This window comes from Acanthopagrus latus, chromosome 4 (genome assembly GCF_904848185.1).
Source record: "Acanthopagrus latus isolate v.2019 chromosome 4, fAcaLat1.1, whole genome shotgun sequence".
Lineage (NCBI taxonomy): Eukaryota > Metazoa > Chordata > Actinopteri > Spariformes > Sparidae > Acanthopagrus > Acanthopagrus latus.
Window position 1 is genome coordinate 15,327,997 of NC_051042.1, and position 21,197 is coordinate 15,349,193.

A 21,197-nucleotide genomic window follows, 5' to 3' on the forward strand; every position below is an offset into this window, starting at 1 on the left:
CGGATATAGTATGGAGCTAAATGGCTTTTGATTGATTGTATGCGACCCTGGTGTAATGAGGGAGGCTGTTCCTCAACGTGGGTGCAACAACTGAAAGCTCTATTTAAGCCAATGCCTAATGAACCTAAAGGGCCTTGGAGGTCAAACGGTGGAGATCAGAAATCTAGGAAGAGAGACTGTTTAACACCAAACATCCACAGCACACCAAAAAGAATCGATCCCACAAAGCTATATGCTATAGCTTATAGCTATATATAAGCTATACAGCTAGAAAAGCTATAGTTCCTCTTTTGTCATCATTCGGCAGCTTGAGTAATGTATGTGCCATGTGTGGAAAACGCTTAGTTTACTTTTTCTTTTTTCTTTCTTTTTTTTTTTTTACAGGCTGCATGTAAGCAAATCAATCCCGTGAATGCCCTCAAAAATGAAAATATTAACGGTTCTCTTGGCGTGTGAGTCAATATGTTGCTCCCGTCACATGATCTACATACACCATATGAATTCTCTAGGACACGGGCTGCACATTGCATGAAACGACCTATCGGAGATGGGGCCCGTGAAAAGTCTGCCATTTCCAAATTATCCACTCTCTGTTTCCTCCATAGGTTTACAGCTAGCCTGTGACCTCCAGCCCGGGCCAGCTCCCTGCTTATATTTCATTGCATCCTGATTCTCTGACATGTAGTGTGTTGGATGGGGGGAAGGGTAGCAAGAGGAAGAGGGTGTGTGTGTGTGTGTGTGTGTGTGTGAGTGAGTGAGTGTGTGTGTGGTTGGTGGAGGTGGGGGTGAAGAATGCTTGGTATGTGCGGACGACAACAACACGGGAGGCGACGCGCGTTGAGCCCGACCGATTGTGCGCCCACAAATCAAACCCCGGAGCTCTTTGTGCCCGATTATTAAGTGCGACACGGGCACGAGACGTCGCGACGCGCCTTTTGTCGCGAGAAACGAGCCGCCGGTGCGACGCGAAACGAGGCAGCCGCGCAGTCGGTCTGACGCGAATCACCCTGCAGAGGCGGAGATGGTTCGGTCTGTAGTAGGTGGGACTGCTCGAGCGGTCTGCAGCAGGACGTCGTAGATCAATGAACCGGACCGGGAGGGTTGGTCCATCGCCTGGCGTGCATATCTGACTGTGTAGAGGTGTCAGTATACCTATGCAGGACCGGGGCTTCATCACTGTTAACCAGCGCGCTCGGTACGCGGATGTTTTAACCCGACGCGATATTTTATAGGCTACCTTCTCCTCCCGCTCGGATCCCGTCTCTTAGTTGCTCATCGTTGCGATTTTTTTTTTGTGTGTGTGTTTGTGTGAGTGTGAGTGAGTGCGTGTGTGCGCGCATGTGTGTGTGTGTGTTGTTGTGGGAATTAAAAATCTATCCGTAACCTCCAGGATGATCTTTGCGAACACGGGCAACCCGCTGAAGACAGCCAATCGTAAGCAGGTAGGCCAACAGCAACAACGAAAAACAGAAAACCCAACACCATTTGCTTGTTTTAAAAATGACTATTTTCTGTATTATCTCTGCCTATACTTTTCTCTTTTTTTTCTCACACTACGGGCTGTAATAATGACATTGGGAAGCCGCCACTGTTCGCCTTTCGTGTGCGTTTATATATCGTCCTTTTAATGTAAATGAATTAGATTTTTTTAAAAGTAAAAACCAAATAAAAGACACCCCCCCCCCCCCGCTCTCAGTCGACCTACCAAACGGGAAGCTGATCCTCTGCTACACGCAGAGATAAAACCAGATGCTGACCCGATCTATAGCTCTACTACCGAGACTTTAATTATTATGTCCATATAACCTTGTTTGCCCAGTCACTCGCCCACTGTGGTCAATATGCATGGCGGTTATTGTAGTCCATTTTATAGATTAATGCATTCTGGCTGAGAGAGAGAGAGAGAGGACGGGAGAGGGAGTAATGTAATGTGTGTCAGTGTGCTGGGGTGAACTGTGCTGCCTCCATCCTTCATTTTGACCTCTCAGGTGAACAAAAAAAATGTAATTGAAGGCCGTGCCCCCTTTTGCTCTCCCATCACACCCTTTGATTCAGATGGAAGATGGGAATAGAGAGCCGGCACAGCAGAGGTGAGCAGCAGCTGTTATCATAACCTCTGATGATGGGGAGTGTGAGCAGATGATTTTTTTTCTTTTTCTTTTTGGAGCCTGCAGCCTGGAAGACCCCCAAATATCCACCGCTCAGATTTTAAACTGCAATATTTATTCATCAGAAGAGGTGCTGCTGTGTATTACTCGGAGGAGAGGGATCTGAAGGCAGCAGCCACATTATGAATCCCCGCAGGGAAGCAGTGAATGAGTTTTTCAGTGTGGGTGTAACGCAGGGTTTTTTGCCGGCTATAAGGTGTAACGACTGCCTCTGTGAAACGTACCACCGTAGCTGCCCTCTAATGGAGTAGGCGTAGAGTCTCGGAGGCCTGATGTGAACCCTTGATGGCCTCTAACAAAGTTAGTGCGGTAATTGCACACCAACAAGAATGCAAGGCCTCCACTTGAGGACACAACAGGCCCGACAGATGTTTGCTGCCACAGCGATCAATCCCTCATCTGTGAGAGAAAAATAGCCACTATGAACATTTAACCATCACATGACGGCGGAAGAATACATCAGTGATTCCTGTTGGCACGCTGCATTCCCGGCTCTTGGAGTGGATTGTCCTTTGGTTACGGACAGATGGTGTGATTCTGCCATGCTTTGTCTTTGATCTGATCTGGAGAGGGTTTGGGGTGGCCCGGAGCTATTTTAATGAATGAGTAAGGGGAAGGAAATGCTTTGCAGGGCAGAGCTGCGTGGTTTGGCTCGCGAGTATGAAGAAAACTGTGGCTTTCTGATAAACACTCCAGTTCAATGTAAGACCCGAACACAGATTTAATCAGTTTGTGAGTCATAAAGGCCCACATGCAAGAATAGATATATTTTGATGTACTCTGTGGTACAGTGGTGGATGAAATCAGCTTTTTTTTTTTTTTTTTTTTTTTTTTACAACAACCAGGAGCTCAAAGGTCAAACCCACCTGTCACTGAGAGCCTGAACACGGTGGGGGAAGAACATAAACCATTTCTTACATTAATGAAATAGCTGATTGGTGAGTCTCATTCCCAGGTCGCCTCTGGTTGATTGCCGGCCGACACATCAGCCTAAAGCGTCAGAATTTTGACCACTTGGGAATAAGACTCAACAATCAGCTGTCTTTCTCGAGAAGTGGTAGTGTTCAAGAAATTATACGTAACATTTCCGCATTAAAATGTCAAAAAATGTCTTTCTTGTGTTTGTGTTTCTTATATATTATGTTGTGTGCTAAGATTATCCCAAATGTTTCCAACCAGGCCTGGAATTTAATTTTGGTGCAGTTGTTTTGTTTTTTTGTTTTTTTTTTTGACAGCTCAAAGGCCAAATGCAGATGAGCAAGGCCATCAAATAAAACAATGATTTTAAGTCCACAGAAATAAAGGATTCAGCTTAAAGGTGCAATATGTTAGAACCTTTGTTGAAAACATTTTTAAAAATCACAAAAATTGTCAGCTGAATATGAATTATTAAGCGTTTTGACATGATGGCTTTGTGTATTTTGCTGCTGCGATAACTACAGAAGTTAGCATGCTAACCTAGCTTGCAGTCCCCAGTTGTGACTGCTGATGCAACGTCAACTGAGCTAACTAGCTAATGGTAGCAACAGCTAGCAGCAGTGAGTGGTAGTTCTAGATATGCTGCCACTAATTTGTTGAAATTTGACAGGATGCCACCTCTAACAGATTGCAACTTGGGAGGCGAAGAGGATGAATTTTGTTTTTGAAATATGGTATAAATCTTAAATGTTGAAACTTAAGATACACACCTCAGCTAATGAGCAAGCATTAGCTAACGTTACCTTTTGTGAACATTAACGTGAGGCTATAATACTGTTAATTTATCAGACTTCCTTACCTCAGTTCCTCAGTGGGTCTTCTGTTCTCAAAATTTCCCTCAGTCACATTTTCTCTCCAGCTATGCAGCGTCAGGGTCAGTTTGAATAAGCCTCCCCGTTGGCCGGCACTAGATTTGTTTTAAACATTCATCATCATCAACGTTATCATCAAACATTAGCCCGGTTTTCCAGCGGTTCATAGCAGGCTAGAAATCGCACCCCCCCACCCCCCTCGTAATGTGTTCAAGACACAGTTATACAGTACTGACGGGGAAGAGGCAGTGGAGAAAATGGTGAAATGACACTGGGGCAGTGCGGGCGCGAGCATCAAGGCCGCTGTGGCTGCAGGGCATGGCGTTTTTTGAGGGGGCAAGAGGCCAAACGGAGGGGGCAAATTGCTGCTGTGAAATTCCTGCCCTGTTTCCAACAATGTTCCAACCCAAACAATGTTCGCTATAAACACCATAAAACTTGGGACATTTCTGCCCGAGTCACGCGAGATGGGTTTTCAACGGCAATTGTGGTTGATCAACAATGAAGAAAACAACTGCCATGAGCCCGCGCTACATCATTGCGTTATTGAATTACGTCTTTTGTACAACTTGTGTTAAATGAGAGACCCCTAGTGGCAGAAATCCCGTAAGTAAAAACAGATATCCAATCCAAATAGTCCAAAAACACCTGATATGTAAGATATACGTTAAGTATCATTGTATGTTTTTCATTTAAACTCTCTAAATGTTGTTGTGAACCTTAACCCTCCCTCTGAAATGTAGTGGAGTAGAAGTATAAGGTAGCACAAAATGGAAATAAGTAATGTACATCAAAATTGTACATTAAATCGGTAGATGCTCAGGACCCTGATATCATCTCAGGCGTGTGACAGTGTGGAAAAACGTAAAGCTGTGTTGACTGATGTGTGGATTACTGATGATTATCATTTCAAGAGAATACAGGACTAAATTTGGATGTATCATGCTCATGAAGTAATAAAATCTAAATGTGCCCTCTCCGTGAGCTTTCTGCATTTTCGTCTCACACAGACGAGATGCTCTTGTGATCTCTGTTGACCTGGGTTGAAATTAGATTTTCCGGCTCCTGTACCCTTCCTAACAGTGTGTTTTCTGTGTGCAGTCCTACCCCATGACTCCGTCCAGTCCCAGCAGCAGCAGCAACAGCAGCAGCACAGGCCTGGAGCAGCTCAGCAAAACCAACCTGTATATCCGCGGGCTGCCTCCTGCCACCACAGACCTGGACCTCGTCAAACTCTGTCACCAGTGAGTAGACGCACATATACAGTATGAACATAATGGGTATGCATATGTCTGCGCACACCAGTGTTTTGTCACTGATATGCTTGTTTGCTGAAATAAGGCCCAGATCTCACATACCAATGTCGTTCCAGTCTGATTTGATGAAGCCCACACCCAACCACAGGAACATACTGTGCAAGAACACAGACTGTAAAACTGGCTGTGAAAAGTTCAGTTGCACGCTGACTGTTAAGTAAAATATTTGGGAAAATAATTTATACATTTAAAAGAATATTTCAACATCTCTGCATGATAAAACTGAAGCCCCAGCAAGGAGATGGTTAGCTTAGCTTAGCTTAGTTGAGCGCAGAGACTTGAAACAGGAGGAAACACCTAGCATGGCTCTGTCCAAAGGTAAGAAAAATGACAGAGCCATATGCTAGCTGTTTCCCCCTGTTTCTCGTCTTTGTGCTTGGATAAGCTAACCTCCTTTGCGCGGTAACCTAACTTCATATTTAGGCTACCATACGCATATGTATCAATCTTCTCATTTAACTCTTAACAATAATAAACCATATTTTAAAAAATGACCAATTAATTTCGTTACTAGCTAATGCTCACAGTGTAATTGGGTTACAACAAGGTTTAGTAACTACACTGAAAGGTGATAAGAAGAGACGTTTTGGGAAATTGTACCAAACAAAGGGTAATGCGTATTTTGCATTTAAAAGAAGAAATTACACTGAAGTGGCAAAAAAAAATAAAAATGAATAAAAATACTGCAGCCAACAGATTCTTAGCTTAGCACATACACTGGAGACATGGAAACACTTAGCATTGTTCTGTAAAGGACCAAAAAGGTACAAAGGTCCTGACTGTCACACACAGCTAGACATAGCCATGCTAACTGTACCCTCTCCCCATCGTTTCCAGTCTCTATACTAAGCTAAGCTAAGCTAACCAGTAAACAGTAGCTTTGTATTAACCATCCAGATGAAAGCTCTATCAATCTTCTTATCTAACGTTTGGTAAGAAATTTACGAACTGTACTAAATAAGAGAGAATTGTTTTCATTTAAATGGCTATAGATAAAGGAAATTAACTGAAATTTGCCCAAAAATGTCAGATTATTTGTTCACAAGCTTCTTATGCTAAACATGAAATTAGCCTGGTTTTCTTCCTTTTTAAGAAGAGACATTTGGGAACATTAACTGAATTTAAAATGAATTATTGTGCATTTAAATGGCTATAATGATATTAAACTGAAATATAACCCCCCCAAAATATTGTCTGCACTTGTTGGGCAGAAACTAAAAGAAACTGGTTTAACCACGAGCCAACATGGGCCGTTAAAATGCTCCAACCATCATACCTCTATAAACACACACAAAGTCATAGCTCAACTGTGGTATGGGAAGCAGACAGTAAAAATGATTGCATTCTAAAAAGGATAAAGCAGAGTCGTGTAAAGCAGCCAAGTGAACATGTTCGATACATAATACTATAGGCTTCCGCCCGAGTGGTTAGTGTGGGTTAGGAGGCCATAATTAGCAGAGTTTTGTCTCCCTTTTTTTTCTCTGAATCACAAACATATGGAGAGAGGCATTCACCCATGTAACCAGCAGCAGCAGCAGCTGTTTGTGTCCTGTTTGCTTGTGTTTTTGTTCATGTTCCCAATGGTGTTTGCCAGCACAAAGCAGAAATGAAAGCGCTTTTCATAGCAACAAGGTCTGAATGGTGATGTAAGCTAGGCATTCAGTCTGTATGGTGTGTGTGCTCAGATAGCAGCTCGCAGCCTGTGCCACAGTTCAACTTGAGTATAAAGTCAGAGATAAAGCAAAGCTTAAAACATTGTCATCAGATTTATAGTGTTTGGAAACATGCAGGAGTGTAGTCATGTTTATTATGGGCCTCTGAAATCACCAGCTTTGCTTACTACTATGACCAGTTTATTGTGTTGTTGTTTTTTGCTCTGCTTTACTTGTTTTTTTTTTTTTGAATGAAGGTGAAGGTTCTCTCTTCATTCACCAACATTAACAAAACATTATGAGAAGGGAAAATATATTTGATAATACAATCTCCAGCCTCACCTGCAGATTTTGTTTTGTCAACGTGAGTTATTTGACAGTAATCTACATGTTGATCTGATCTCAGGTATGGCAAGATTCAGTCAGCGAAGGCAATCTTGGACAAGACGACCAACAAATGTAAAGGTCAGTATGGTTCTTTACTTCAGTTGATTTCTCCACAGCCTGTTTAAGTTTGGAAACTCATCTGATGAATTGTTTAGTTGGAGCCCCAAATATTTCTGCAGTGTTTTTGGATGTCGTACTACATTTTATGCTTACTTCTATGATTCGAAAACATACGGTGCTGTTTCCAAATTTCTGAATGAGCCTCCACACCTTCCAGGCAGCTTCTGGTTTTCATTCACTTCCAAAGTGTATGAAAAATCAATTTGCGCTGACTTGAGACCTGCACAGGTCGGGTAATCCATCACCGTGAACATGAACCGTGAATGTGTCTACTTTTCTGTTTGTCAAACTCTTTATGTTGTTGCAATGACATGGCAGCCAGAAGTGCAAATTGATTTGCTCAGTCTGCACTGCATTACAATGCAACGATAATATAAATTTGACTAAAACTAAAGCAGATTATGATGGATTACGTAACTCGAGCAGGTTTGGAAACTCTGCAAACAGATGGGGGAAGCTGGTGAGTGATTGGGTGATGGGAAAACATTCAAAAATGAGAAACACCAGGTCACGCTTTGAAAAACTGGGGAAAGGGATATGAAGTCTGTTGCTTTTTGTTATAAATCTGGGTAGACTGTTTTGGGCCTTAGGGGAAGAAGAGTTCAACATTTTCAGGAATACACTTCAGTTTTGTATGGGTTAAACAAAAAGGCTGTAACACGTTGAGCTTTCGAGGGAGGGAAGGCAATTTTCTTTTCTTTTCTTTTTTCTTTTTAAATGTACCTTCAGACAGAGCCAGGCTGAATATTTCTCTTATGTCTAGTCTTTATGCTAAGCTAAGCGAACAGGGCTGATATATATTGGTTGATATTTGCCTTTCACAGCAATGGCAGTGTATATGGTTTCCATATGAAAAAAATTATTTATTTTTTTTTTAAATTAAGTTTGTTGTTTAAGTTGAACGATGTCACTTTTTTTTTTTGTTAAACCGTAAAATATCCTGCCTCCATTATATATTTTTGTCATAAGTATTTGACGACCACACATGCAGAAAAATGTGTCTGTCGGCCAATACATCAATATCAAAATTTTGAACTCCCTAATATCAGAGACATAAGATTTTGTGATTATTTCTCGTGTTCATGTAGCCGACAACATGCAGTTTCATAATTGATAACATGACAGATGATAAGAATTAATATATGACTCATCCCTCAGTGTTATTAAGGGGTTCAAAATGGTGGTTGTTCTAATTATCACTGACTTTGCATGTAAATACTGTTCCACCGACGACAGGTTACGGCTTTGTGGACTTTGACAGCCCGGCGGCTGCTTTAAAGGCAGTACATGCTCTGAAGACCAGCGGCATACAGGCCCAGATGGCCAAGGTGAGTTTGGTACAGACATGTTTTTTTGTGTGCGTGTGTGTGTGTGTGTGTGTGTGTGCGTGTGTGTGTGTGTGTGACATTAGACTGGTCACGTGACCTCAGCTGACAAGCTGTTCTTCCCGTGACCCCATTTACTTTCACTGTAGAAACCAGATGTCACGTCTCTCTGCCAAATAACCTGTCAGTCAGTGTGACACGTTACACACAGGACCACCAGCCCACATTAACACACCACCCTTGTTAGGCCACGCTCTGTGGACTGTACAGTTTTTTTTTACCAGTATTGTTAGTATGTCACCGATTATCGTTCATGCATGCTGATCTGCACCAAAGCACTATAGCAACGGTACTACTGCTGTGAGCCAGCCTCCATCCGCTCTGACTAATACAAAGTTAAGAACACCGGTTTTTCATCTGACAAAAATATTTTTAGACGGGCAGGGTATTTGTGCAATCACATCTGCGATTTGTCTCGTAGCGGGCAGCAGAAATTGCCTCTATCATTTCATTTCTTTCAGGCACTTCCCTCTCCCGGCCCAGCCTGTGCTGCTGTGGGTGAGAGTTCATTGATCAAGGGGTTGCTCTCCGGAGAACTGCATGTAGCTGCTCTGTTTGGAACAAACAAGGCAGAACACAGTTTGTGTGTTGTGGTAGCTAGGCTACGCTGCTCTCCTGCTGTTTCTAGGGAAGACCGTGGAGGCGCTGAGCTGCTACACAGCACAGATGAAGTGTGTTTTTGTGTGTGTGTGTGTGTGTGTGTGTGTGTGTGTGTGTGTGTGAGACAGAGAGAGAGAAGGGGAGCTTATCATTGTTTATCTAACCAAATGTCTTCCCCTGACCCTTATATATATCTTAAATTATTCTCAAATCCTTACCCACACAGACAAGTTTCATAGTAGAGAAAAATACATCTTGTCCTGTCAGTACTGCATTTATCTGTGGCTCAACACACATTTGCCTGATTCATGCATTTTAGCATTCAATACACTCTTCTTTTCTGTCGTCCTTCCATCGTGAGCAGCAACAGGAGCAGGACCCCACAAATCTGTACATTTCCAACTTGCCCCTCTCAGTGGATGAGAAAGAGCTGGAGAACATGCTGCAGCCCTTCGGACAGGTCGTCTCCACGCGGATCCTTCGAGACTACAGTGGCAACAGCCGGGGCGTGGGCTTCGCCAGGTCGGTCACAGGGGATTGACATAGAGGGGCACTCGTGTTCTTTTTTGTAGAACAAAAGTACAGCTTTGATCACAAACCTATGATGATGGATAATGAGTGAACACCAAATTAACACCAACTTTAATTGAAATTTAGAGAAAGACCTCGTCCACAGCTCAACGGTCAAATGAGTCATTGGATTCAGTCATGTCCTGCTGTATTACGCTGCTGTCAGTATGTGTATAAAAGCAACCAGCGTAAATCTGATTTCCACATGCAGAAAACATGAAAGCTTGAATGTTTGCGTTGACTTTTTTCTTGGCCTCTTTGGCCTTCCTTTGGACCCATGATCTACAGCCATTTAACTTTAGAATGAAGGGAGGAAAGAGTTCTCCCCATTTACGTCACGCCTCAACAATACCTCCTTGCCAGTAGATTGTCTCTTTGTGATTTTAATGATGAGTCATTGTTGTTTTATCTCCCCCCCCCACCCCCCACCCGTCAGGATGGACACAACAGAGCAGTGTAATGCCGTCATCTCCCACTTCAATGGGAAGTTTATCAAGATAGCCTCTGGAGCTCTGGGTAGGAAAGGATTTTGTACCTTTCTCTATACTTTCCTTCCAATAAAAACTGTGGAGGCGGTGATGATTGATTGTCAAGTGACTGTTAATATGTCGTGTTTTTTTTTTTTTTTTTGTGCTTTGCCCCCCAGCTCCCTCTCAGCCGTTGCTGTGTAAGTTCGCAGACAGTCAGAGGAAGAAACATGCTCAGGGCGGATTTGTTCCCAATGGACAGTCAGGAGATCTCAGACTAGTATGTAACCGCCTCTATTCTTTTGAAATCTTTTAGCCCCCTCTGTAGGACTTGTTAATTTGGTGAGAATGATGTCAAATTTCTAATCATAACAAATGACAAGTAACCGTGTTTCTGCTGCTAGCCGTACAGACTGGGAACACAAGACAACTCAACACAAACACATAAACATCATGATTTAAAAACTTGTATTTCTGCACATTCTGTTGACACTTTTCGACCTTTTTTGAATGTTATCCATCAAAACTCTTACATACTGGCCCTTTAAACACATCATTAAAAACTGTCATCACTAGTAAAACAGAATATGTGAAGGTTTTGTCTCCCCCTTTAATGATTATTTGTACACAGGGCTGTGCATTATATCGATATTATATCATTAGTGTGATATGAGACTGTATATCGTCTTAGATTTGGACATCTTCATAATGTGATAAGTGTCGTCTTTTCCCGGTTTAAAGGCTGCATTACAGAAAAGCCTTTTTGTCTTTGAGAAGATTTCGAAACATCGATATATTTTTTAAGTGAAGCTTTTCGGTAGTTCATGCAGGACACATAAATCATATGGTCCGGCTGTGATCAGCTGACAGCCGGACAATTGGATCATTGTTAACAATCAGTCGCACACCAATCACAGCCATTCTCACCACAAGGCGACCCATTTCAATTTGGCTCCCTCCTCACTCATATCCCTCCTACACATATGCTGTCACACACTGCTGCTGCTGCTGCTGGCAAGCTTGCCGCTGCCAACCCGACCTCCACCTTGATAGTTTTGAATCTTATCGGGGCACAGAAGTTAAAAAATGGAATCCTTTGTCTTGCTTTGGGCTCATCTTGTATTGCCCTGCAGGGTTTTCTGCATTGCACTCCTCTGTTTTGGCTAAGCATGCTGCTTGGGAAATTCAAGAGTAGAACCATCAGCGCCAAGCGTAACTGTATTTCCAATTGTTGCCATAAAAGTTCAACTGAGTGTTCATTATCTGTACCCCGAATATGTCACGATTTTATCTCTCTTAATTAAGTAATAATTATAATGCTCAATTTAACCGAGTTATATCAACTCATTAAAAGTGATAAAGTGAAGGGTTTCATGCTAGATCGTTGTTATTTCATATTGTGTTTGTTTTTGTAAAATTGTAGGATACAAATATGTAATTCTATATTATTGTCTATTTCGCCACCTTAGGGCGCAATGACTCTTACCTATGACCCCTCCTCAGCAGCTATACAGAATGGGTAAGTTACACCTGGCAGGTCACGACAACGCTAAACGTCTAACTGGAATCATAATACATGAGCTTTATTTTGAAATACCATCTGCTTCCTAGGTACTATCCTTCTCCGTATCCAGTTACCAACAGGATAATGACTGTGCAGCCTGCGATGTCGCCCTACATGTCTCCAGTCTCTGCTTACCAGGTACAGCAACAGATCCAAATCCAGCCAGAGCTGAATATAAATCATATGTCTCTGCCTCTCTCATTTCTTTTATGTTGCGTTTGAGGTTATGTATATGTGGGTATACATAGGCTGTATTTTTTGCCAGAGTGTAGGTTGTACAGGTGCTAAAGATGTAGGAAAAGGTGCAAGAGCTTGCTCAACCAGAAATCATGTAATATGACTGTGAGCCTGGGGGTTCATAGGAGTGAAGCGGCTACAGCCATCTTCTCTGAATGTGAGTCTTGCTCACTGTTTCGTAATATTTCACTCCTAAGTTTTGATTCATTACTTTTGGTGCAGCAGAAACACTTCCCACCACTGACTAGATCTGTCACTTGAAAGTAATTTGCACATGAGGGATGAATCTGAGGCATCTGTGTCGCAGGATTGCAACATAAACAAAAGAGGTTTTGAATGAAGCCCTCCACCAGATGTTCTTCAGATGAATCCCACAACATATTTTGGTCTTCCAGGCCTGTCTGCTGCAGATTCCTGTCACGATGACAGCTGACATTTGATGAAACGACTGCAAAGTCGATCACTGGCTGCACCTTAAGGGCTCTGGGACACTCGAGCTTTCTTGTGTTTGAAAACGTATCCAACTATGGCTAGAACTGACACCAAACAAAGGCTCACCTCATCAATCAGACGAAGAGGCAGTTCATCTCAGGCGCTCCTCTCCGGGTTTCTTATTTATCGCTAGTGTGAACACTGAAGTTTCAAGTAAGAATATGGAGCAGTTGGAGCTTTCTCAAGGACCGAACTCGCTCGTAATTTAAGCACACACACCCAGACGACAGTCAGACTGCAGCTAGCAGTCACATCAAAGTATCCCTCTCATCCACTGGGAGAGTTTTTGCCACTTTTTATGTGGCTGTCCGATCAGTGTTGATGGTAAATGTTAAGTGCATGCTACACTGCACAGCTGCTGCAAAATGTGTTCTTCTGACACCAGTGATATTATTGATGTTCAGTAAGACCTACCTGCTATTTCAGCTCGGAGGGCATCCTGCCGCTCACAAACATAGCTCTGTCTCTTACTTATAAACCAGTATCTTTTCCAACAGAGGGAATGGCAATTCAAATTATTATTGCAGAGGATCTTTCTTATGAAGATACAAATGAACGTGCACAATGCATCCTATTTCTTTCCGCTTTCTTTTTTAAACTGTGTTTTAGAGCTTTTTGAGCCTTTTAATATGATAGTGACTGCTGGAGATTATGACAAGACAAGGCTAGAGAGAGAGAGCGAGGAGATGACATGCAGCCAGGGGCCTCACGTCAGAATTTAGCCGCTGCTCCTAAGGAAACATTTACCATCAATACTGGTTGGACATCCACATAAGATGGAAGTTCCCCTTAAACTTCAGCTCCTACCCCTCTTATTTCAGTGCCCACTGCATTTCTAAACCAGATTCCAACCTTTTGCTTTGAGGGTTGTAATTCTTTTTGGCCTTTTCTTGGCTTTATTTGATAGTACAGCTGAAGAATGACAGGCAATGGGAAGAGGCAGGGGAGATGACATGCATTAAAGGGCCACAGGTTGGATTTGAGCCCTGGGAAGCTTCTGTACATCGCACATCGCACATGCTTTACCAACTGAGCTACGGAGGCACTCTGATTGCACCTATTATAAGCCCCTTTCACACATGAAGCCTTTCTCTGACATCTCACGACATCTCTGCGTGTGTGAATGGGATCAGAGATTGATATTCAGGGAAATCAGTACTGCCATATTCCCACCTCAAGATCGAGTAACATTTCATGGCCAGTGCTGGTAGAGCTGTGGTGAAAGTGTGTGAATGAAAGTATCAGTTTCATTGCAGGGACAAGAACGTACAAGGTTACGTCCACAGGTTACGTGGAGCTCATGAACCAATCATTAGGTTTCGCTGATGAAGTGTTTTAATCCGTAACTTGTTTACTGTCGTGAAAACAAGTTGTCACACAAACTTGTTGACTATTAAATACATCACAAGAGCCCTGGGAAAAGACAGCTCCTCACCCATGTTCATCGAAAGTAATAACAGAAGTCATCTGCCCCCCACATGCACGTCCAACCGAGCCCCATCTTCTTCCTTTGTCGAGATTCACTGGGGTTGGTATCCATCCTATTCTGCCATTTCCATGGCATGCGTGAAATGGCGCTAGACGGAAATGCTCCTGAATGTAGCCGCATGTGTGAATAGTGGAAAGCCCTTGTGGCGCCAAAAATATGATCACAGTAATTTTCCAGGAGCCAGGACAACCTTCTGTCAGCCTCAAAGATGTTCACAAGAACCACGTAGAACCTCTGGAGGGAGAGGCAGGATCTAGCTGAAGGCTGTCAGTAAGGTGGCGTTAACGCTGACCTAATCAGATAAACATGCCCCGAGAGCAGGAAGCAGGACTGGTAGTTTTACAGCTCCTTTGTCCCATGTCAACAGATTGGCCTTAAAAAGCTGAAGGTTTTGGATATTTCTGGCTGTCATTGTTGACCAAGGACCCTGAGCATGAACAGGCTGTTGCAGTCCAAATGTATTATTCAGATTGATGACATTCCTGTGTTTCTGTTAAAAAAAAAAAAAATCTTACCGCAATTATAAAGTAAGTTTGTAACATCAAAGTTTAATTCAGGACGAGTCAATAACTCTTTTCTCTCCATCTGTCTCTTATTCTGCCTCTCCCTTCCTGTCTGACAATCTATTAGGTACAGAGTCATTCTTGGGTGGCACATCAGCCATATATCATGCAACACCCGGTAAGAGAACAGCAGCATTTTTTTTTGTTCATTCATACACTCATACACCCACTCTAATTCTGTGTACAGGAAATGGGTGTGTGGCACCGCCACAGCTAAAGCTCTGAGCTCACAGTAACTGTGTTACTTTAATCGTCCCGTTCTGCTGACACAATCAAACCAGCGTCCAAAACTTCCCTAAATGTAGAAGACGAAGCGCTGAGCTGAGACGAGTTCTGGGAAATAGCCACGGTGTATTTACGTGTTGTGAGTGTGTTCTGGAGTGTGTATGAAAAAAGAAATGGAACAACTAAAAAGACATTCAGCCACTGCCCCCACTCCTCCTCCTCCTCCTCCTCCTCCCTCTCTCTCTGGATCCAGCAGGAAATGCCTGAAGCAGAGACAGTCTTGTGACTCTTTGACTCTTCCAACAGATGGTTTCCAGTGGAACAAGTGTCTCTCCTGATCTGCCCCCTCCCCCACTTTTTACTAGGAAATGGTCTATTCCCTAAAGGCGTCATGTTTTAAGGAATACACCCCATCTGGCTAGAGCGGGCGACGCCATACCTTTTACATATTATCATCCCTTAGCTTCACTCAGGAGCATAGAATCCTTAATGTTGACCTCGGAGTGACATATTATCACAGATATTGCTGCAAATGTTTTCTTTTCACAATTTGTCAAACCTCAAAGCCACAAAGATCTCGCCTGTCCTATTTATATTAAAGGGGTTTCAAACAGCGATTCCTGCTTTAAATGTACTCAATACTGCCTGCCACTGTTGTTACAGCGTTTTATCAAGTGTTTTATTATCAGAATGAGTCGATTTTATTCTGTGGGATCATGTGATAAGTGGTAATAACACAGCTGCCTTGTGTTGCAGGCTGCTGTGATGTCTCCCTCTGTGGATCCCTCCATGTCACTGCACCCTTCAGCCATGATTACTCAGCAGATGGGTCAGCTGTCACTGGGAAACACTGGAGCGGTGAGTTGGATTCTGGGATATCTAATGTCACATACAGAGCACTGATCAAATTTTATCTGTATTAGGATGGTTAAACAGGATATATATATTATGGCAAAATATTACTATAAAGATGTTTAAGTGGAATATTTTGTACGATTGTCCCTGGATTAGTGAGGTTCCATTTTTATTTTCCTCTGCACAAGTTAGAGCTCCATGTTAAAAAAAATCAGATCACAGTTGTTTTTACAGATATTACAACTTTGATATGATTCACAGTTAGTGGGGATGAAACTTAAAATGTTGATTTTTGATGATGTGACATTCACATTGAGCTGTACCAGACAAACATGTTTTCTTTTCATTTTGGTTTCTTTAAATGTTGCGACCTTGCCACAGTTTGTTTCTAATGTAGATGGAAAGATGGTCAGTGCTTAATACAAACGTATTTTTACAAACAAAAAACAAACATCCTCATGTGAAGCGGAATTTAACCGAAATCAAAGAAGTCTTTACTCACAGTGATGTTCTGGTACATAAGCATCAGCAGAAAGGAAGGTTTTATTGGTCTCCCTCAGGAGAAAATACTTGTATTTTTTTGTTTTTTCATGATATTTTGGTGAGACTGAAGACAAAGTCCATTTCATGTTTTATTACCCATTAGGGAATCTGGGACAGAACACAAAGTTTCTTGTTTGGAACATAATGTCATGTGAGAGGAGGTACACTCATGTCCGATAATGGTTCTCCACTGAAACAGTATTTCATTTCCATGTGCAGTGCATTGCTTGTTGTATAAATAAAACCCTCTTTCTAAGGTCTCCATACCACATTTCCAGAAACCTGAGCTCTGCTGTATCTGGGGTGTCAGCCCCTGTGGCCTTGGTGGGCAAAAACTAAAACATGATGGGGGGCATCCAACCAAACACAAAAAACCCCTATTGTATTGTGCAGTATTTTATTGTTATGAAGAAAAAAACAGTACCACGATTCAGAAGTTCCTTTAAATGAATAACTGACTTAGCAATGTGTCACCCTGCCCACCATGCTCATATTATGGAAATAATAAATAATTAGGCTTCCTAAAGAGTGTTTTCACCTCACAGAAAATGAAGCATCTTAAACTGATTTTCATTATATATATATTATATATTTAAATGTTTTTGGATTGACCATTTTGGAGGGCCATATTGAACCTTATGTCGTGTAGAATTGGGCCCCATGGACCACACTTCAGGCAGCCCTGCTCTAGATTTACAACTTAGCGTTTGGGCGACAGTCGACCTCCAACACTCTTTTGTACATTGTTGTGTGATTATTGCATTACCTAATTTGATCCTATTCTCCTGAGGCCTCTCTAGAATTGTTATCTCTTTAGACATGGTTTAAAATGTGATTCTTTGTATGTTATTATATTTATCCATTCTGGTGTTTTTCTTTCTCTTCGGATGAACTGTGTTCTGTTGAATGTGTGATATCAATAAAGTTCAGTAGTACAAAATGCATGTGTAGCCAGGCAGGTCTGGTTCAACGTTATATGCTATTGAATAATTTGGTTTTAATGTCATTTTTCTCATAATTACAGTATATTTCAGCCAACCCTGGTGTCCAAGGAGCGTACATGCCTCAGTATCCTCCCCTGCAGGCAGCACCTGTAAGTTTATTATATCTTTGTGTCTGTTTCACTGTAATATATATCTTAAAACAATGATTGTTTTGAAATAATTTCAACAGTCCAATCCCATTCATACAGTCTTGAGTTGTTTTCGAAAGTGTTCCACATCTAAAACTATCAATTATCGGACAGTGCCAACACAGGGAAGATAGTAATTATTCCCTTCTAAATGAGCGATGCTGTTTTGCTTTCCAGGAAAGTGGCACGCCGCAGCAAGTTGATTCTTCCAACAACTCGTCTCCTTACAGTCAGCTCAGCAAGTAATCACAGGTACGCTGAATGTGTGTGTCTGACGTGAAAGACAGCGGGTTGTTTTACAGATGATAAAAGTTATGGTGCCAGTTTTTAATAAGATGTTTATGTGATGTACCTAATTGCTTTTCTAATGCTTTAAAGATCGTTTATAAACCATTCAAATTAAGAAGTTCGGGGTAAAAAGTTCTCTGTGTGGGGGGCCTTACTCAGAAAAGACGAGTTTCTTATCAACATCCTTTAGACATGTTGTAGACAAGATCTCTAGGTGAACTTCTTTGTAATTTTCTTGACTTCTAAAGGGGACAATTGACAAATACTACTGAATTTAGATAGAAATAATCTATTGGTTTCAAGAAATGTCTTCTTCTCTGTTCTCACATTGAAAGTAATTATGTCTAGGATATTGTGCACCAAGTCAATCCATTTGTCAAACACTTGGCAAACACTTGGTTTGCCCATTTTTAGGCCATTTATTTAAGGCTTTCTTACAAGCTACTAAGAATATTCTCAACACATATTTATCCATCTTCCTCTCCAGTTCCTCCAGTTTAATTAGGTACATAAAAGAGAAAAGTTTAAAGACCAGAAGCTGTTGTCCAGAAGAGCCACAAATGGATATTTTTTAATTATATTAAAGTAACATGCATCTTTGTCAACTTCAGATGTGCAGCAGTTATTCCTCAGCAGGGGTGCCAAATTAAAGACTAACATTCTTGCAAGCTAAATTCTCTCTTGTTGTTTTCCACTATTGTCTAAATACCTCCACCCACTTGTGCGATTATGAGATTGTAGAGCTCAGACTGAAGGGGAGAGAAACAGATATTTTCATCATTCAGTAGATTGATGTAAAAAAAAAGTTATTGAGCCCCTATAACCTTCATTTATGACTGAACAGTTAACATCTATCTTATCGTTCGTCTTGTGATTGTTTATCTTGTCTTAACTGTGTTTCTTTGTGCTCTTTAAAATCATTATGAAAAAGAGAAAAAGATAATTACCACTAGCCCTGAATCACAATGCAATTGTATCTTTCCATATAATTTCAAATTGTATCATATCGTGCTGTTCTACCCTCATTTGTTCAAAATAGAGCAACACTGGGTAGGTCAAAGATAATAATATCCTTATGTTTTGTATTAATTATTCTGCTTTCTGTGTCTTCATTTGTAGGTTAAATTCCCGCTCTGTGAGCCAGAGGGCAGACTGCTGATGACATCACAGTGACACCACAGTCGCCACCTTCTCTGATTGGACCAGATACATGAACTGTTTTGCACAGCCTTGATGTTTGTGGTGGAAAATAAGGACAGTGTAAATGGACTGGCAGTTGTTGGCTACATACACAGACAAAAAAAAAAACAAACAACAACAACAAAAAAACAAAAAAAAAAAACAAGATTTATTTTGATAAGAAACCACATGCTCTTCTTTTTCTCGTTTATCAAGGATTCTCAAACAAATGCCAGAGGACCCCCCCCCCCCAACCCCCACCATACACACAAGCACACACGCACACACACGTGCACACACAGTTACACGCCCACAAACACACACACATACCTCCCTCACCATCCCCAGCTCCCCTAAGTATGATGTGATGTTAAAATGCATGAGATTCAGATACCCCCCCCCCCCTTCAAGGTTTCTATGATTTTATAGTTCCTTTATTTGTAATACACAAAAAACCTTGTTTGCACTGAAGTTTTCAGACTGGCTTCATTTTGGTTTTCAAAGCTGCCACAGAATAGCTCACAAAATCAGTTACTGCTCAACTGAACTTGCCAGCTGACACTTGACAAGTGACCACCTCATTAGGAAATTAATGAATTTATTATTGGAAAAAAAAAAGAAAAAAGGTGCCTTCCTTACGTCACATCAAACATTCTCCAACATCTTTTCCATCGAACTTGATCAGGTGTCATATTTCTATCTGATTGATCAAATGTGTGTGTGAAATCCATTGACAGAGGTTTCCATTGAGTGTTTTCGCTATCTAGTCTTCTGGTAGCAATAAAGACAATGAGAGTCCCACGGCAATACTGAGAAAAAAAGAACGGTGACAAACTCAGAGCAAGGTAATTCCTTCTTTTCCCTCTTTCCTTCTTTTTTTAAAACTTCAAGACATGAAAAAAACGAGATGTGCTTTTATGAAAGTTTTACACCCAATGGACATCTTTCAGGAGGGTCGCTGTTGTTGTTGTTTTTCTCTTGTGGTCAGTTTGACCAGTGATCTACCTCATGGTTCTGCTAGAAATCTGCTGGTTTTGTGGGGTTTGCAGGTAAAGCCCCGTTTTTCACCAGAGTCGATGAAGCAGAGCGAAAGCCACGCTCAGGAGCTGGCTAAAATAAGACTTCTGCCGTTTGTCTCCCACACGCAGCGTTTCTCTTCCTGATCTGCAAAAAGAAACATTGTGCTTTGCTTCATCTTTATTTGTCATTGCTTCTGTTCTGGTGTTTCTATTTCTCTTCATGATGAGTGTTGTTGAGTTGTGAGGTTCCGTTTTAGAGATTCAAAATGAGACAAACTACTAGCTTCTCCTTTAGAAATTGTTGGTTTCGGGTGTGTTTGAGAGAAATGAATGCCGACTATGTGGATTTACTTGGTGCATTTTTCTGCCTTTGCCATTCTAGACAAATCTTAGATGACTCACCTCTTTCCCCTTTCCCTTTTTTCTTTTCCTTTAAGAAAGACTTAAAGTCACTATCTTGGGTTACACTGCTACTGTGAAGCTCTCCAAAAATGACGCTTGGATTCAGCCAAATTTTGGTCGTTTGGTTAAAGCAGCGTAAGCGTGTACATGCCAAACACTTTGGATGAGTGGAAAAGTTTCAAATGTTGCCTCATGCAAATAAATGCAACAATCATGTATGAAATACTTTCAAAATCACAGTATTTCATCGGAGTTGGATGGAAGCTGAAATCACATGACCGTGTTTTTGGTTTGTTCAGAATAAGACTTGTAAATTATACACATTCAGGGCCAATCGAGAAAAATAAGTGGGTTTTATTGTTTGCTTTGCCTTTTTTTTTCTTTGATCTGATGATTTCTGATTTAAGAACTCTAAACTACAACAAGAAAAATGGTCAAAGCTGTACGATCGCGGTGCTTCTCCCCGGATCAGTAGTAACGTCGCAGCAAATGCTCCCTATCAGAAAATACAAGCAGTGATACAAAGGTTTTACCGAGCCTGCTTTCCCATTCTGAACATATGCTGCTGGAAAAAATGTAAAAATGAAAAAAAAAAAAAAAAGAAAATGAAAAAAAAAATCTTGTACATGTTATCCTCATTGCTTCCCCCTGTCACCTTCAACTGATTCTCAATCAACCTTCTAGTCCCCGCTCTCTCCTTTGAAAACATTGAAATAAAAACAATGCTGAATAAAAGGCTCTTTCTCAGATACGA

At 41.5% G+C, this 21,197-nt stretch overlaps 1 protein-coding gene across 1 annotated transcript; it reads left to right on the forward strand.

Moving 5' to 3' along the window:
- Nucleotides 1-758: 758 nt before the first annotated feature.
- Nucleotides 759-21,197, forward strand: rbms1a (RNA binding motif, single stranded interacting protein 1a). The gene is made up of 14 exons (XM_037096117.1): nt 759-1,442; nt 5,060-5,202; nt 7,333-7,391; nt 8,670-8,761; nt 9,783-9,940; nt 10,425-10,504; nt 10,635-10,735; nt 11,925-11,974; nt 12,067-12,157; nt 14,868-14,918; nt 15,782-15,883; nt 17,448-17,516; nt 17,733-17,807; nt 18,963-21,197. Exons 1-13 carry the CDS (start codon nt 1,392-1,394, stop codon nt 17,799-17,801), a joined length of 1,116 nt encoding a protein of 371 aa, XP_036952012.1. The 5' UTR covers nt 759-1,391; the 3' UTR covers nt 17,802-17,807; nt 18,963-21,197.

What these genes read in the sequence shown, in the direction of transcription:
- rbms1a (XM_037096117.1), top strand. Translation starts at nt 1,392, where the DNA reads ATGATCTTTGCGAACACGGGCAACCCGCTGAAGACAGCCAATCGTAAG. An exon ending in CACTGGGAAACACTGGAGCG is followed by an intron (nt 15,884 to 17,447) that starts GTGAGTTGGATT and finishes TCATAATTACAG; the next exon opens with TATATTTCAGCCAACCCTGG. An exon ending in CTCCCCTGCAGGCAGCACCT is followed by an intron (nt 17,517 to 17,732) that starts GTAAGTTTATTA and finishes TTTGCTTTCCAG; the next exon opens with GAAAGTGGCACGCCGCAGCA.